Genomic DNA, 18,142 nt, shown 5'->3' with positions numbered 1-18,142 from the left:
TGATAGAGGCAGTTAATATCATAAAAGAGCTATACAGTGTTCTTAAAATATAGGATTCAGTCTGAAACTTACATTTTTCATCTCTTCATTTTTTCTCTAGGGCCCAAACATACCTGAGTATCTGGTTGGCAGAAATAATGCCAATAAAGTGGACCTGAACCGTAACTTCCCTGATCTCAATACCTATTTCTACTACAATGAGAAGCATGGAGGACCCAACCATCACTTGCCCCTTCCAAACAACTGGGAAAGTCAGGTAGGAGATAAAATTTGCAAACAGAAGCAAAAAAATCAGCATCTGGAATTTCTTGTAAAAGGATTATTAAGCAATTTTCATATTAACAAGCAAGAATTAAGCATGTCTTCAACTTCATGTAAATTTGTATAGAGGAACAATAATTGTATCTTATGCTTCTTTGTATTTGTTCTCTCCCCAAGTAGAGCTCTCCAGGGAGCATAAATATTTAATGATAGTAGTGTTGGGGGTAGAGGAGGTGAAAGCAGTATCCTGTAGTTGCAGGGTACTTAATCATTTCACAAAGTCCTATCATAGCCAGTGTTTCAGTTGATCATTAGTGTGGTGAATTCATTGAGCAGTGTCATCCATTTCTGTTTCTTTTTTTAATATTTATTTTTTAGTTGTAATTGGACATAATACCTTTATTTTGTTTATTTATTTTTATGTGGTGCTAAGGATCAAACCCAGGACCTTGCACATGCTAAACAAGTGCTCTACCACTGAGCCACAACCCCAGCCCCCCAAATCTCTGTTTTATAGATATTATACTTACAGATAAAATAATTAAAGAGAGCATGGTAGCAACTTGGGAGCCTGAGACAGGAAGATCACAAGTTTGAGGCCAGCTTGGCCTATTTAGTGAGACTCTGTCTCAAAATAAAATAAAAAAGGGCTGGGGAATGTAGCTCAGTGGTAGAGTACCGCAAGGTTCAATCCCTAATACTGCTACTACTAAGAATAATGATTTAAATATGCACAGCTAATAAGTGATTGGAATCAGGATCAAAACTCAGGCCTTCTGACTCTTAACCCAGCATTCTTTCTATTGCACTAAACTATTGACAGAGAATTCTAGCATTCTCTTCTCAAGATTTCTCAAATCTCTCCTACTTATGGTGAACTGTGTATTTGTCAGCAATTAGTTCCAGAAAGAGATTTAGGAAATCTGACCCTTGTGGGTTTTCCTCTTCCCTTTGTATGTGACCTTAACATTTTACCTTATTCTCCCTCATTTCCCTTCTGTCTCAATAGGAGATGCCAGTCAATGCCCCTAAGCCTCACTCTCCAGGAGGCCTATAATGTGACCACCTGGAAATATGAAGTTTCACTCTGCTAGTGGGCCTGCTTCTACAAATAGCTACAGTCATCTCTGGAGCATCATTGTCATCCCTGGTTTTTACATTGTAGGGTATAGTTCTAAATGTTTTATTTGTGAATATCTAAACTTAGAAACTGGGCGGAGAAAAATAAAGCAGGCATAGGCCTTTATTCTGGGAATTTCCTGGATGGAATATTCTTAGATATTTTTTTCTCTTTGAATAGGAAGTAAAAGTCATGCTCATTAAGTGTCTGATAGCAACTATCCTTTGGCTCAAGTAAAACATGAAAAATAACTTTGTACTAGTCAGACTATCCAACCAAAAGAATGTTCTTATTTGTTAAACTTGTTTCTCTTAGTAAAGTAAGGTGATTTATTCAGTAATAATTAGGGTCCCACTTAGTCCTCTATCTAAATCTTAAAAGGAAAAAAGACAATGAGAAGTCTCTCTTGCTCCTGACGGAGTAGACTTGAGAAAGAAGAGCAGTGAGGAGCTGGCCTTGTTCTGATAGGGCTTCAGACTTGAAGAAAGGACTGCTTCAAATCCTCTGAGCCTCATCAAAGACCAGAACTGGAACTCTTGGTACTATAGCCATGCTTCCCTTAATGACATTTTGGTAAATGATGGGTGGAATATATAGTAGTGGTCCCATAAGATTCTATCCTCTGTGGTGTTGTAGCCATTGTCGTTTGTGTAAGTACACTCCAGATGTTTGCACAATGACAAAATCATCTAACAGTACATTTCTCAGAATGTAGCCCCATCATTAAGCCTCACACAACTCTATATGCATTCTGATTGTGTGAACTCAACACTATTCTTTCAGTCCCCCTGGGATGAAAAAAATGGGTCTTTCAGAGCTTATTTCTGGTCCAGGAAGAGTAATTAACACATTAACATCTCATAATCTCTAAGCACATCTACCCTGAGAGGAGGAAAAAATTGAGGACTATAAATTGTTTATTTATAATACTGTACTCTACTATTATACTAGGCTAGTCCAAGTGGATTCAAGGCTTTGCTTAAAATACTGTCACTCACTAGCAATATAACACACTATAAAGGGTACAGTTACACTACTTGTCCACGGGATAGTGTGTCTAATTCATGACATTTGGATAGGACTAGAGGAGCATGTTCCACATGTCAACATTACAGCACATGTGTTGGGAGAAGGAGGAGGCTGAAAACCTATTATTGTGATCTAGTGTTTTCCAGATTTATTTTCTAAAGCCCCAAATTCCTGTCTTAGAAGCCACAGGACAATGAGTAAATGAGAAGCCTTTTCCTAGGGTCCAGATAGAAGCTCAGCTGGAGCTCTGAACTCTCTAATTATGATAGCCCTCTTCAAACAGATCTCTCTCTCTCTCTCTCTCTCTGTCTCTCTGTCTCTCTGTCTTTCTCTCTCTTCCCCCTCTCCCTCCCCCTTTCTCTTTCTAGCTTATTTTCTCAGGGTAATTTTAGGTTCACAGCCAAAAGTACAGAGTCCCCACATACATCCTGTCCCCCTATTCCCTACCCCACCATCACCCACCTGAGTTTACATTGGTTAGTCACTGAACCTGCACTGACTCACCACTAACACTCAAAGTCCATAGTTTACATTAGTGCTTATTCTTTTTTTAATATTTACTTTTTGGTGTAGATGGACACAACACAATGCCTTTATTTTTATGTGGTGCTGAGGATCGAACCCAGGTCCACCCGTACTAGGGGAGCGCTCTACCGCTGAGCCCACAATCCCAGCCCTAGTGCTTATTCTTGGTGTTATCAATTCTATGGTTTTTAGCAAATTATGATAATATGAATCCACCATTATGGTGTCATACAGCATTGTTCCACTGCCCCAAATATTCTCCTTGTACTTGTTTAGTATATTACAATTCAAGTAAAATTTCCATCTGTAAAAGCCTTCCATACACTTAATTTTGGGAACTGTCATTCCAGAGGTCAGAATTTCCTTAGCTATACTTCTCATGTCAGGTGGGAGTAACTTCTCTGTGTTATTCAGGCACACTCTCTCCCCAGGCCACTTCCTCACAATGACTTCCATGGCCTTTCCTTTGCTGATAGCCTTTCTTATCTACTTACAGGTGGAGCCCGAGACTAAGGCTGTGATCCACTGGATGCGCTCCTTCAACTTTGTTCTTTCAGCCAATCTCCATGGAGGGGCAGTGGTGGCCAATTATCCATATGATAAGTCTCCCGGGCATCGGTTCCGAAATCCCCACCGCACTACCAATTCCCCTACACCTGACGACAAGCTGTTCCGGAAGGTATGCAGAAGGGCATTGTCCTGGCCAGGGGAACATGGGGCTCAATAAACCTGTGTCAAATCAGGAACAAGTCCATAAAAAATAACAGAAAACACTGCCTGCTTGTGAACCACTTAGTCTGGTAAATTATATTTAGGTTTGCATGATGAGCCATAAATTCATGAAAAAGTAATTTAAAAGAAAAGCTTTATACTATAATAACCATGATGTACAAAAGGCAGATATAATTTGATTCAAATGTATGAAATGTCAAGAACATTGTACTGTCATGTGTAACTAATAAAAAAAAATAACAAAAAAAAATATGCCAAAAGACTGGTGGTGAGTGACATTAAACATGAATTTTAGGGTTTCTAATTTATAATTTTATGATAATATATCTGTATTAATGAAGACTATGCACATGAAACAGGCTTAATTAATAATTCAAGTATTAATGTATACTAATAGATACATTACAATTTATATAAATATATTTAATAATATAATAAATTTAATATTTTATAATAAAATATATTGGCTAAATTATAAAATATGTTAACATAATTATATATTGATATGTAAATAATAATAACAATGTAATTCCTCAACTAATGAATTATAATAGCAAAAACACCAATTATTCCTTTTCTCCAATAATCTCATTTTGTCCACTCTTATAATTTAAAAAAAAGGATTATAGAGAAAGACTGCATATGTTTCTTTTCTTCCAAAATATATCTCTCATTTGCCAATACAAATTACTTTTCCTGTTTTTTTTTTTTTTGCTCCTTGATTTTGGCTAGAGAATGATACAATTGGAAGGGACCTACACCATCTAATGCTACCCCTCCTTTTGCACATGAAGAATCTTGACCCCAAGAGAGTGGAAAATCAGAATACAGATCTCTTAATCCTAGTCTGCTTCACACTCTACACACACACACACACACACACACACACACACACACACGCTTACATTCACACACACCCACTCTCATACCCACCCTTATACATACTCACATACACTCCATCTCTCTCCTGTTCATATTTTTTTTTCACTGAAGCATATATTCAGTTGCCTATACCTAATGGGACTTCATGGCACCACTCTAATTCTGAGCATGAACATTGCCATATGAGATCATTTTCTGCATACTTTTCCTCTAGCTGGCCAAGGTCTACTCCTACGCACATGGGTGGATGCACCAAGGTTGGAACTGTGGGGATTACTTCCCAGATGGCATCACCAATGGGGCTTCCTGGTATTCTCTCAGCAAGGGTAAGGAGAGTCCTGGACACTGCCAAGCTGAAATAGTGTAATGCCCACTTCTGAATGACTAGTTTTTTCAAGGAAACAATAGGGACACTATGGAATTTTGCACTCCAGTAAACATCCGAAAAATGGAGAAGATTGGCATTTAGTGTCATCTTGTGAATCTTTAAAACTAAAGTAGAAACACCTGTGGTCCTGTAAAACTGGTAGTTTACACAATAGACTAAAGTATAGGAAGAAAATAATGGGGCCAAGTGATGAAGTGTGTCTCTGAGAATAAACTGGTTGAAACCCAGCTTGCCCACTTTCCAGTCATGTTGTTTCAGGATACTTACTTAACCTCTCTGTGCTTTGGTTTACTGATCTGTAATTAACACTAAGAAGGCTGGGGATGTAGCTCAGTGCTTGTCTAGCATGTGTGATGCCCTCAGTTCAACCCCCAGCATGGCCTCCCCTCAAAAGAGGGATGATTTTGATGCTTTAGATAAAACAACAGACATGAAACATTCAGAAATGCCTCACATGGCAACAGGTGAGCAGAGGAACTGACCTGGAAAGCACCAGTTGCCCTGGGCTCTGCTCTCCACCCTGACTGCCTGCCTCCCACGAGCAGGAATTTGCCATAGGCATTGACCATTAATTCTATAGCCTCAAACAGAAGTAAACTTCTCCATTCTCTATTGTGTGGACCTTGCCCATGTTTGAGGGTCAACATGAACCTTTGATTATGAACTTCTGGCAGATAGGCTGTCTAAGGATAGGGAATAGGCCAAAAGAGGAAGCTGGGTTCTTTCAGGAATCATTTTTAGCATTTGTTTTTCCCCATCCTCTCAAGTCTGAGCTGGCTTCAGCATTGGTGAGGGCTGAGTTGATGGTGGAGTGAGGTAGAGAAAGGTTAAGGAGTTGCCATGTACTGAGAGGGAAACTTGTGGCTGTAAACTCACTGAACACAAGGAAGTAGATTTTGTGAAACTCTGATTTCCTTAGTTTATATTAGAGAAGCAATAGATGTCACCCCCCCATGATTAAAAATATCAAATATGCTTTTTAAAATTAGACTTGTTCCGTGTTTCCTCGATTCCCTTCTCCCTCCTCATCCTCTAAGAAAGCATGGCCCGTGCCTCCTCTGAGAATCCTTGTCCTAAATTAAGCTGGTACATTCCAAGATGATTAAACTAATCAAAATGGTTGTTTTGACAGTGTGGTCTCTGGCTCTGCATAGCTGTCATCACTGGGGACTTGTGAGAAATATGAATTTTGAAGCCCAAACCCAGACCCACTGAATCAGAAACTCTGGGTGTAAGGCCTAGCAGTCTGTATTTAGCCGGAAGTGCCAGCTTGCCAGGGATTCTAATGCATGGAGAGAATCATGGGTTATAGTTATTGTTGTCCAGCTTCCCCATTCTTTCTGTAATGGCTGTTTGCATTCATTAGCTTAAAGAGCAAGTGAAAGTTGATTAAATGGATACTTATTTTTCAATTTTCATTGTGGTAAAATACACATAATATAAAACCTACTGTCTTTTCTATTTTCACGTGTACAGTTAGTTCAGTGTTATTAAATACATTCATAAAGTTGTGCAACCACCAACATCGCTCACCTTCAGAATACTTTTTATCTTGCCTCCAGCCCCTGGAATCCACCATTGTACTTTTTGTCTCTATGATTTTAACTACTCTGTATACCTGATGTAAGTGGAATCATGCAGTGTTTGCCTTTTTGCAACTGGCTATTTGACTTAGCATAATGAGCCTAAGGTTTATCCATATAGCAACATGTGTCAGAATATCCTTCCTTGTTAAGGCTAAATAATATTCCATTATATGTCTACACCACCTTCTATTTGTACATTCAGCCATTGGTGGACACTTGAGTGCTTTTGAATACTGTAAATAATGTTGCTATGGACGTGGGTGTACAAATATCTATTTGAGACCCTGCTTTCATTGCTTTAGGGTATATATCCCAAAGTGGAATTGCTCAGTCCTATGGTAATTCTGTTTTTTTTTTCTTTTTTTTTTTTTTTTACTTTTTTGAGGAACTACCATACTGTTTTCCATAGTAGTGCTACTATTTTAGATTTTTTTACCAAAATGCATATAAGTTCTAATTTCTTCACATCCTTGCCAACACTTAATAATTTCCATTTTTCTCTTTTTATAGTAGCCATTCTAACAAGTGCATGGTGGGATCTCATGGTAGTTTGAGTTGCATTTTCTTGCTGATTAGTGATATTAAGCATTATTTTATGTGCTTATTGACTATTTGTTTTTTTTTTTTTTGAAGAAATGTCTATTTAAGTCTTTGCCCACTGTTTAATCCTGTTGTTTGTTTTTGTTGTTGTTGAGTTTTAGGAATTCTATATACATTCTGGACATTGAGGTCTTATTGGATACATGACTTAGAAATATTTTTATCTATCCCATAGTTGCCATTTTACCCTATTGAGATTATCTTTTGATGCATAAGTCCTCAATTTCCATGAATTCATATTTGCTTATTGTTTCTTTTGTTGCCTGTGCCACTGATGTCAGATCCTACAAATCATCACCAATCCAGTGTCATGAAGCTTTTTGCCTATGTTTTTTCCTAAGAGTTTTGTAGTTTGGGGAATTGTACATTTATGTCTCTGATCCATTTTGAATTAATTTTTTTACTTGGTGTTAGATAAGGACCCAACTTCAAGTATTTGCATGTAGATATCCAGTTCTTGAGCACCCACTTGCTAAAGATTGTCCTTTCTCCTGGAATGGTCTTGGCACCCTTGTCAAAAATCATTTGATCAATAAACAAATAAACAAAAAAATCATTTGACCATATGTGCAGAATTTCTGGGCCCTCTCTTCTATCCATTGCTCTGTTGGTCTGTCTTTATGGCAGTACTACATTGTAGTACTGTGGATTTGTGATAAGTTTTAAATTCAGGCAGGGAGTCCTGTAGCTTTGTTCTTTTTCAAGGTGGTTTTAGCTGTTCGGGGTCCTTTGAGATTCCATATGAATTTTTGGATAGGCTCTTCTATTTCTGAAAAGAAAAAGGAATTGTGTTGAATTTGTAGATCACTTTGTATAGTATGGACATCTTTGCATAATTTTTAACCCAAGTGAATTTGCCATAAGTACCATCCTAATAATCAGAAACATACTAAAAATAATTTATTCCATTGAATAATTGAATGACATAGATCAGAGCAGGCATTTGGTGGAGGAAAAATATACAGCTACCTTCTGCTTTTTCATGAGTCAGTTTGTCTGGGAGAATTATTTTCAGATCAGCATGTTCTCAGTTAGGGTGAGGGATGTGAAAACAAAATATTCATCTTATTTTTAACCTCCCAGGTCTGAAAAGCATTGTAATTTAAAAAGAAAAATCTCCCAAAAGCAATACATAACGCATGTTCTAATAATAAGGCACAGTTAATCATCAGAATTTGGAAATGATAAGATAGACGAGAAGTGAAATTAAATCCTGAAATGGGAAAAATGGAGAGGAAGCAGATGACAAAATGAGCATTCATGAAGAGAGGAAATGGGAAAGAGAGAAAGGCATGTAAACTGGAAACTTGGAGAAAGCTTTTTTTCGTACCAGGGATTGAATCCATCGGACTTAACCACGGAGCCACATCCCCGGCCCTTTTTATTTTTTATTTTTAGAAAGGGTCTCACTAAGTTGCTTAGGGTCTCATTAAGTTGCTGAGGCTAGCCTTAAACTTGAAGTTCTCCTGCCTCGGCCTCCTGAGCTGCTGGGATTACAGGCATGCACCACTGTGCCAGCTAGGGGAAAGGTTTTATGGGAGAGAAAAGTAAACAGAGATCAAGAGGTAGAATAGAAGGTGGGGAGGGTGATGGTGTGGAGAAATTGTGATTAAAAAGAGATGAGGTGGGGGGTTGGGTGGGAACCTAGTTATACAAATCTGCAACTACCCTCTTTCCCTTAGGAATGCAAGACTTTAATTATCTCCATACCAACTGCTTTGAGATCACTCTGGAACTCAGTTGCAACAAGTTTCCCCGTCAAGAGGAATTACAGCGGGAGTGGCTAGGTAATCGGGAAGCCCTAATCCAATTCTTAGAACAGGTAAGATGTCATTTTTCATCAGAGGGAGGGAATGGACAGAGGGAGGGAGGGAAGGAGGGAGAGAGGGATGTGGGTGTTCCCCAGTGACAGGCTCCATTTTTGAGTCCGGCAAGATCTGACTTTTCCAGTCACTCAGTGTAGTAGATTTTGGTTGCCCTTCCCAGTGAGATTCATTCATTCAACATGACAGAGCACTTTGATCTGCCAGAAACTTAAGAGCTTGGTATTATTAATAAACAAATGCACAAACAAATATCCCTGCCAATATAGAATTGAATTCTAAAGAGGACAGACAATAAGTAAAATAAGAAAGTAAATTTTAGAACATGTTAAAGGAGAGATGCTATAAAGAGAGCCTTCTAGGGAAGGTGACTTTTAAACAGAGATTTCAAAGAGTTGAAGGAGAGAATCATGCAGATATTCAGGGCTAAAAAGGGGTTTCCTAAACGGACACAAAACAATCATAAAACCAAAGACAAACCAAAAAATGTTCAACATCACTAATCATCGGGGAAATGTAAATGAATACCAAATGAGATACCCCTTATATCCATATGAACTTTATTTTTCTTTTGCAACACTAGGGATTGAACACAATGAAAAGTAATGTAGCCCTGTATGTACCACAGGGCTACATACCCAGTCATTTTTATTTTTTTATTTCGAGACATAGTCTTGCTAAATTGGCCAGGCTGGCCTCAAACTTGGGATCCTCCAGCTTCAGACTCCTCTCAAGTCACTGGGATTATAGGTATGCACCACTGTACCTGGCTCTGCATACCAATTGAGATGGCACCTACCAGAAAAGAAAAAAATGGCACATCTCTAATCCCAACAACTCTGGAGGCTGGGGTAGAAGAATTGCAAGTTCAAGGACAACATTGGCAACTTAGAGAGACCCTGTCTTTTTTTTTTTCTGTTTATATATACATGACAGTAGAATGTATTTTGATATATTATACATACATAGAGAGAGACCGTGTTTTGATAAAAAAATAAAAAGGGCTCAGGGTGCAGGCCAGTGGTAGAGCTCTCCTGGGTTCAACCCCCAGTACCAGACACACACTAAAAAAGTGTTAGAGAGGATGTGAAGAAAATGGAATTCTTGCACACTGTTGGTGGGAATGTAAAATGGCTACAGCTTTATGGAAGTTCATCACCAAATTGTAAATAGAATTACTATAGGAGCCAGTAATATTGCTTGTGGATGTATACCAAAGCATTGAAAACAGGGTCTCAAAGAGGAATTTGCACACTGTTGTTCATAGTAGCATTTTTCATAATAGCCCAAAAGTGGAAGCAACTCAAGTGTCCCTTGATAGATGAATGTACAAACAAAATCTGGAGTATACATATAATAGATATTATTTAGCCTTCCTTCAAAATGAAGGAAGTTCTGATACATGCTTCATTGTGGATGAACCTTGAGGACATCATGTTAAGTGAAAAGGCAAATGTGCCAGGTGTGGTAGTGCACACCTATAATCCTAGTAGCTCAGGAAGCTGAGGAAGGATCACAAGTTCAAGGCCAGCCTCAGCAACTTAGCAAGGCCCTAAGCAACTCAGAAAGACCCTCTCTCAAAATAAAAGTAACTTGGGATGTAGGTCACTGGTAGAGCACCCCTGGGTTTAGTCCCAAGCACCTCATCCCTAAACGTACTCATCCCGGCAAGTACTGTATGATTCCACATATGTCAGATATGTAGAGTGGTCAAAATATGAAGACAGAAAATAGAATTGTGGTTGCCAGAGCCAGGGAAAGAGGAGGGAATGGAGAGTTTTTATTTAATTAAGTCAGAGTTTCAGGGTTACAAGATGCAAAAAGTTCTAAGGATGAGTGCTGGCACTGGTTGCACATTCTGACTGTGTTTATTAACACTGAAATGGACACTTAAAATAGTTAAGATGATACATTTTATGTCATGTATGTTTTATAAAAATTTTAAAATTTTTAGTTAAAAAAATGCAAGGTTGGGCTGGGTGTGGTGGTGCACATCTGTAATCTCAGCAACCTGGGGGGCTCAGGCAGGAAGATCGAGAGTTCAAAGCCAATCACAGCAACTTAGCAGGGCCCTAAGCAACTCAGTAAGACCCTGTCTCTAAATTAAAATATTAAAAAGGGCATGGAATGTGGCTTAGTGGTTTAGTGCCCCTAAGTTCAATTCCTGGTATTCCCCCACCCCCCAAAATTGCAAGTTCTGGATAGCAGTGTGGCTGGCCCCCCAGTGGGTTTCAGATGTAAAGCAGAGTGTGATCAACAATGAGAGCAGGTGGCCAACAGGGACCACAGCTTTTTAGACCATCCTAAAAACTGTAGTCTCTGCGCTGAGTTAGGTTTTGAGTAGAACATGACATGATTTGACTTAGGTTTTAACAGGATCGATATGTTCTGTTGAGGATATTATTGGGGTGGAGGAACAGCAAAGAGACTGGGTTGGGGACTGTTACCCACTTGGGGAGCTCGAGTGTGAAAGCATATAAGAAAGGGCTTTATACTATAAAAACTCCACCAGTCTGAGCATAACTCTGTGCTCTCAACTTTTCCTGCAGGTTCACCAGGGCATCAAGGGAATGGTGCTTGATGAGAATCATCATAATCTCACAGGGGCTGTCATTTCTGTCCATGGGATTAATCATGATGTCACTGCAGGTAGGTGGTCCCTACTTGGGGGTGTCAGGAATACTGGAGGTAGAGGTTAAGAAGATAGGGTACTAGAAATGGAGAAAGTAAATTAAAAGGCTGGATCAAGCAACCAAGATGTTTATATGGAAAATCTTTTGCTTGTGAAACAAGCAATCCCTGAGAGGCCAGGACCAGGTGGAAAAAATGAAAAGTAATTTCTTGTCAGAGTGGAGGAGTCACTGCCACATACAACCTTGTTATTTCTGGCCTTGAGGCTATAATAGTTTGCAAATTGGTGTGAAAATGGGGTAGAAAAGAAAAGAGAAGGACTGTAAATCTGTTTAGTTTGTCCCTGACTCAGGCATTTCCATATATGTCCACTCAGACATATATGTTAGCAAGATTGGTTCTGGGTTTGCTGCAGGTCAAGACTGGTGGTGGAGAGAGATCTTGGAGCTATGTGAGACCTCCTTGAAGGGTATAGAATGATCTCATGGAAGAATGGTGTTGCAAATGGACCTAGCTCAGATTGATTATGCACAATTTTTAGGGTTTTTTTTCTTGTTTTTAATGGATAGCAGTAGTTACCAATGGTTAAGGGTTGGTAAGATTTGCCTACAACCTCGATACCAGCAAGGCTCAGCTCATTTTACCACACAAACATTTATTACCAAGCAGGCATTTTTACAGTTCATGCAATCTGTTTAAGCTGCATGAAATCTATATTCTTTAAGGTGATCCCAGCATAGCTTCAATTAAAGGTCCAATTAAAGGTCCAAAGGCAATATTCTAAAAGCAGAATTCTGTAGCCTCTTGATCAGGCATCAGACAACCAGAATCCTTCATCCCAATGGCTGGACCCAGGACCATTTATGGATCCAACCTCAGGCACCCTCTTAAGATCACAGGCTTCAGGACTTGTTCGATTTTTATCCCATATAAGCAAGGGAGAGGAATATCTCTGAAACATTCTAGCCACTGATAGTGATCATCATTCATTCCACCAATAAGTGCCCACTTCCCCAAACTCATTGTGCTAATAAATAACATTTCACTGGTGAAAAAGATCTATTGCTAAAATTCATTATGCTACTTAGCAAATCATATAAAGATAAACATAGTTGAATTCCTCTTCCTACCTGCATCTGGAATGGGGTCTTTCTGATAAAACATTTGTTATCACACTTCTAAGTGTGAACCCCCAATTAAGAAAATGATAGCCCCTGGAGTATAACTCAAACTATCTAATATATGCATAATAATACCCTGCCTTTGCTAAAGTATTTTAAAGTAAATTACAGACATTTAATAGATAGCAGAAAAAAAAGAGTTACTCATTATTGCCTGTACCATTCTTTATTGCATTTATTATTTCAATTAATCATTGCTGCATACTTTAAAAAATTTATAGGCACCATCATGATTGGCCATAATACTGTATTCCTGCCACAGAAAAACAGGCTTATTTTGAAGGTGATGGAAGAAATTTTAAAATATGATTTTCAAAACCAGAACATGGCAATCATTTAGTAAGCCTTCCTACTTAAAATAAAATTACATGCTCACAGCATCTCTTATCACTGGTTGTCCAAGCCAGCAGTGTGAGGGCTATTAGTGCAGGTTGTACACAGCTCAACCATGTAGCTTTTCTAGGGCGCCCCATTAAGCATCTACCTGAGTGTTCCCAAATTCATAAAGCAGTCATTTTTTTGATGGCTCTGTTTATTATAATAATTTCTGCTTCTGTTTAGCAACTTAAATCTATAGTTCTCATTCTTGTTTCTTTAGGTAGAGATCATTTCTTCACAGTGACTTTTTGACTTTTCAAATATTAAAAACAGGTTTCAAATAGTTTCCTTAATCAGGCAACATAATAAACATTTTAACCTTTGCTTTCTTCTAGTGACCCTTTACTAGACACAAATTTGTATTAAAATCCAAGGTCTAGAATGGAAGACAATACTTTCAGTGTGAAGCACAACGGAACATTTTCTTAGGGGCTCCTCCTATTGAGAAGTATCCTTGCAATCAATTTAGTGCTTCATCAGTTTCATTCTGCCGTTAAGAAAAAACAAGCTGTAGTCAGCTAAAATCTCCAGATCACTCTTCATAACAAGGTTCCATTTGGGGCATGTTTTTAATCAGCAGACTGAGTCACATCCTTGTCACTGTTAGGTGAACGAGGTGATTACTTCCGGCTACTGCTCCCAGGTACCTACACTGTCACTGCCACAGCACCTGGGTTTGACCCACAGACAGAGAATGTGATCGTGCATCCTGGGAGACCAACGCTGGTGAGTTCTGCTGAGCTTTACAGAACACTACAAATATCATTTATTCCATGTCTTAAACAACTGGTTGCTTTGCTCTAATCTTGTCTGAGCTTCCCTCTTTCACCTTTAAAAGTTCATTGCTCTTCTATCTTAATTTTTCTTGTCCTTCTTCTTTTGTCTCCTTTCCCACTTCCTTTTGGCTTTTTCTTATTCTTCTGTTTAACACAGCATCCTGATTAAAAAACTATGTTTTAAATCCATCTTATTTTCCCACAGACCTTGAATAAATTGCCTCTCTCATCCTCAGTTTCTTCCTAAGACTAATGGTACCACCTTCTCAGGAGGTTCAAAAGAGAAAGAACACAACTAGCATTTAGTATAGTGGTTGACATGACTCAACATGTAAATCCTGGAGCTCCTGCACAGATTCCCTGGCCTCCCCTGATTGTATTCCTTGGTCCATAAGCAAGGAATACCACAGGGTGGCGCTCTGCCAGCCCTTGGGTACCCTGTTGGCTCACACTTTCTTGATTTCTGCTTGCCTCTGCCAAGAGCCCGCTGCTCTCTAATTAGCTGACTGTAATATTCAATCTCCACTGCTTTCCTTTATGGATAGGAAAGCAGTGGAGATTGAATATTACAGTCTCCACTGCTTTTTTTGATTTACAGTCTGGAACTTTTTTACTTTAGGTCATATTAGATAAGGTTCTCAGAGCTTAAAGGGAAGCAGAGGTCATGGACATTAATCCTCAGGTGTTTTCAAATGAGGAAAAAGGAGTCAATTCTATTTAATGAGCATCTACAACCCTTGTTTTCTGTAGTTGGCATTTCCCAGGGCCTCCTCACTCGTCCTTTTCCTTCTCTGCACAACTCCAGAGTTTAGTAGATCCTCCCTCTCTCTTTCCTTAACACAATGCAGTCAAGTATCTCATCATTTTAAATGTAGTAATGTCCCCAAAGGCTCAGATATTGAAGGTTTGGTCCTCAATGCAACAATGTTCAGAGATGGGTCTTTTGAGAATTAAGTGGATAATGAAGGCTCTGACCTCATCAATGTATTGATCCATAGATGGACTCATAGCTGTGGCATTGTTGGGAGGTGGCAGAAGCTTCAGGAAAGGGGACATGATCTGAAAGGGTATAGCTTGTCCTCAACCTTGCTTCCCCTTCCTTCCTTGCTTTGGAGAGGTGAGTAGCTTTCTCTGCCACATTCTTCCACCATGATCTTCTGCCTTACTATAGGCCTAAAGTAATATAGTCAGCCCGCCACTCACTGAAATCTGAAACCATGAACTAAAATAAATCTTTCCTCCTTTAAGTTGCTTTTCTCAGGTATTTTGTCACAGAAATGAAAAGATAGCACAGAGAGTTTTCGAGAATTATCTCAATAACCTTCACAATAACTCTATGAGGTAGATATAAGTGTCCCCATTTGTGGCTGCAGAAATTGAAACTTGTCTAAAGACAGAAACTTATATAATATCACACTGTGAGGAGGTGATGGGAGCCAGGATTTGAACCTATGACAGGCTCTCCAGGCTGCCTCCTCATCCATTGTGTCAGGACTTTATAATCTGTTTTCATAACCCTTTATTTTACCAGCAGCCAAGCAGGGAGCAGATTTGGCTGCCTGCATACATCAAAGTGGGGACAAGCAGCTAAGTTTTTCTCTGCTGGCCCTAAAGAAATGGTTACAGTTTATAGCAATGAAAGCCAGGTGATAGGCATATGTAGGTTTAGCTAGGCTGTGCTAGTCAGAGAACATGTCGGCTTCAGCTTTCCTAATGCCTGGCCCAGTCCAAGGGTAGTTTTTATTCTCAGCATGAAGAAGCTTTCTGTTTCAGGATAATAAGGAATTACTCTGTAAATCCTTTGAGAATTCCTCTGAAATTTTTAGATAATCCTCCCCCTAGTCCCTCTACTCCCATCTCCTGCATTACTTCTACTTACAGATGCAGGAAGAAAAGAGTAACTCTTCCATTTCATCCTGTTAGCTGATTCCAATTTCCCAGCCAATGCGTCCTCTTTCCCTTTATCCTTATTCTACACTAAAATCAAATGATCAGCAGGCAGCTGTATACATAGGTCTTGTGCTAAGCAAGTTTATTCAATGCTGAATGCAAACAACCAAAAGACCTCTCAAATAACATACTGTTTCAAAGTATTTCACCTCCTTTTTTTTCACATATTCTTTAAATAAATTAGCATAACTGGTTCTTCATAGGTCAAATATAACTCAGGGGGAAAAAATCTGTCTTTTAGGTACAATTCTCAGATACAGTAACAACTAAGAATCTGATCTATGGATCACAGTAGAATCCATTTCCCTTTCCATCCTAAAGCAGACAGCCATCTGGCTGAAGAAAGAAAAAAAAAGAAAAGAAAAGAAAAAAGATTGTTTACAGAAGGGTTTCCATGTTACAATCAAGAAGTTTTAAAATACCTCCCAGGGTCCTGTGCGGCCTTGCTTTTCCCCACAGCCTTCCAGATGTGGCTCCTTCCGTTTTCCTCTGTCCTTTCCTCCTTTTGTTGTCTCTCTCCTCTCTTCTTTCCCCTTTCCTAGATTTCTGTATTACTAAAAAGGAAATAGTAAATGACACAGTGCAGTTGGCTATGACTCCCCTACCCCCCACTCCTTTGGTGAACTAGCAGAAGAACTGGCTTGGATTCCTGTGCACAGGGCAGGAAATAACCCCACAGAGAGGCCTCTCCATCAGTGGCCTGTTTTTCACTCCCAGCTGGCTCAGACTGTTCCAAGGGCGGGGCAGCCAGGCTTGCCCCAGGGGAGCTTTCAGGACACTGTGCCTCTCCCTCTTCTTTCCCTGCCTGCAAGGGCTGTCCAGCTCCTCCACGCCCAGTGTATCCCACACTCAAAGGCATCTTTCCATCTGCATGCTGTGGCCAGAAGGGAAGTGTCATTTAGCTCTCAAAGGATGCATCTGTGCCCAGGGAAGTTTAGGGTCCAAAAATGCATAGGCAGTCTCCATCATCTCTATCTACTGCCAAACAATAGAGCAGGAAATTTAGTTCCAAAGGTCTGAGACACACATTGGCATGCCCGAGCAGGGCACCTGTGACTCATATAGTCAGTGTAAAGGAGACAGATATTATTAGGGCACCATCAATCCTAGGTCTTAAGCAACAATATTGGTGAAATCATGATTTGGGATGTAGATATAATTTTTTCTCATTCATATAAAATAAATGTATATTTACCTATGTGTCGCCAGTGATTGTGTACCAATTTGGGGAGACTATTATCCAAGTCTACAGGACACCACTGGTGCCGCTCTTGGCCATTGCTGTAATAATTCTCCCCAAGTCTCCTGCCCTTGGAACCTGGAACTGTGGTAGAGAAGAATCCAGGGGCTGGGGTTATGGCTCAGTTGTAGAGCGCTTGCCTAGCATGCACGAGACACTGGGTTCGATCCTCAGCACCACATAAATGTAAAATAAAGGTATTGTGTCCACCTAAAACTAAAAATAAATAAATAAATAAATATTTAATAAAAAAAAGAGAAGAATCCAAACTGGGATCCTACCTTCTGCGTTTCCTCTTCCAGGTCAACTTCTACCTCAAGAGAAGCATCGCTCCAGTAAACCCTCTGAGGAAGGCTCCGGGTGGAGGGCAGGGAGGCAGGATGCAGGCGCAGCTTCGGATAACCAAAAAGAAAGATGGGGCCAGGAAGCAGCCACACAGAGGGCCTGGCTGAAGCCCACCGGGCCCTGGCCACGTTTAGGAAGGCTTTATTCCTGCTCTCAAATCCCATGAGGCATGCTCTCTATTTTTTTTTTTTTATCTGAGACATATTTAAATATAAACATACTGAGAACAGTTCAGAATGGTCTTCATGTGTTTCGGGAGTAAGCCTTCTCTAGGCCAATGTCAAACAGTGTGGAGTGGAAAACTGGTGCAGTTGTACACACACACCCTGAAGGGTTCAGGTTTCTGTTCTGGGAGTTTGGTTTAGGCCTGTCCCCTGTGCATCCAAGACTACTTCTGCTTGGCTGGCCACCCAAGAGGGGGTTGTTATAAAGTGAAGCCACCCCATATGCCTGGCCCCTTCTGCACATAGCCAGTTTTCTCTCTAGTTCTCCACATCATGACTCAGCCAGGGAGCCCTGGCCAGGACACCACAGCTGTGCTGTTTGGATTCTTCAGCCATCAGAATCATGAGCCAAATAAACCTCCTTACTTTATGAGTTATCCAGCCTTAATATTTTGTTTTAGGAGAACAAAAATGGACTAAGATCTGAAATCAGAATTAATGGGGGCAAGGGAGAGCAGAATTTAGGACAAG

General features: G+C 39.7%; 1 protein-coding gene across 1 annotated transcript in view; it reads left to right on the top strand.

Moving 5' to 3' along the window:
* Cpn1 (carboxypeptidase N subunit 1) overlaps positions 1-17,565 on the top strand; it is a 28,016-nt gene extending 10,451 nt beyond the window's left edge. Inside the window, exons 3-9 of the mRNA XM_026394825.2 lie at positions 101-256; positions 3,432-3,614; positions 4,764-4,875; positions 8,806-8,945; positions 11,496-11,595; positions 13,744-13,862; positions 17,405-17,565. Of these exons, the coding sequence (XP_026250610.1) occupies positions 101-256; positions 3,432-3,614; positions 4,764-4,875; positions 8,806-8,945; positions 11,496-11,595; positions 13,744-13,862; positions 17,405-17,554 (960 nt within the window). The 3' untranslated portion in view covers positions 17,555-17,565. The remainder of the gene's footprint in view (positions 1-100; positions 257-3,431; positions 3,615-4,763; positions 4,876-8,805; positions 8,946-11,495; positions 11,596-13,743; positions 13,863-17,404) is intronic.
* Positions 17,566-18,142: the final 577 nt, after the last annotated feature.

This window comes from Urocitellus parryii, chromosome 5 (assembly GCF_045843805.1).
Source record: "Urocitellus parryii isolate mUroPar1 chromosome 5, mUroPar1.hap1, whole genome shotgun sequence".
In the NCBI taxonomy this organism is placed as follows: Eukaryota; Metazoa; Chordata; class Mammalia; order Rodentia; family Sciuridae; genus Urocitellus; species Urocitellus parryii.
Note: the sequence above shows the minus strand (reverse complement) of the source record. Positions and strands in the feature narration are given on the sequence as shown.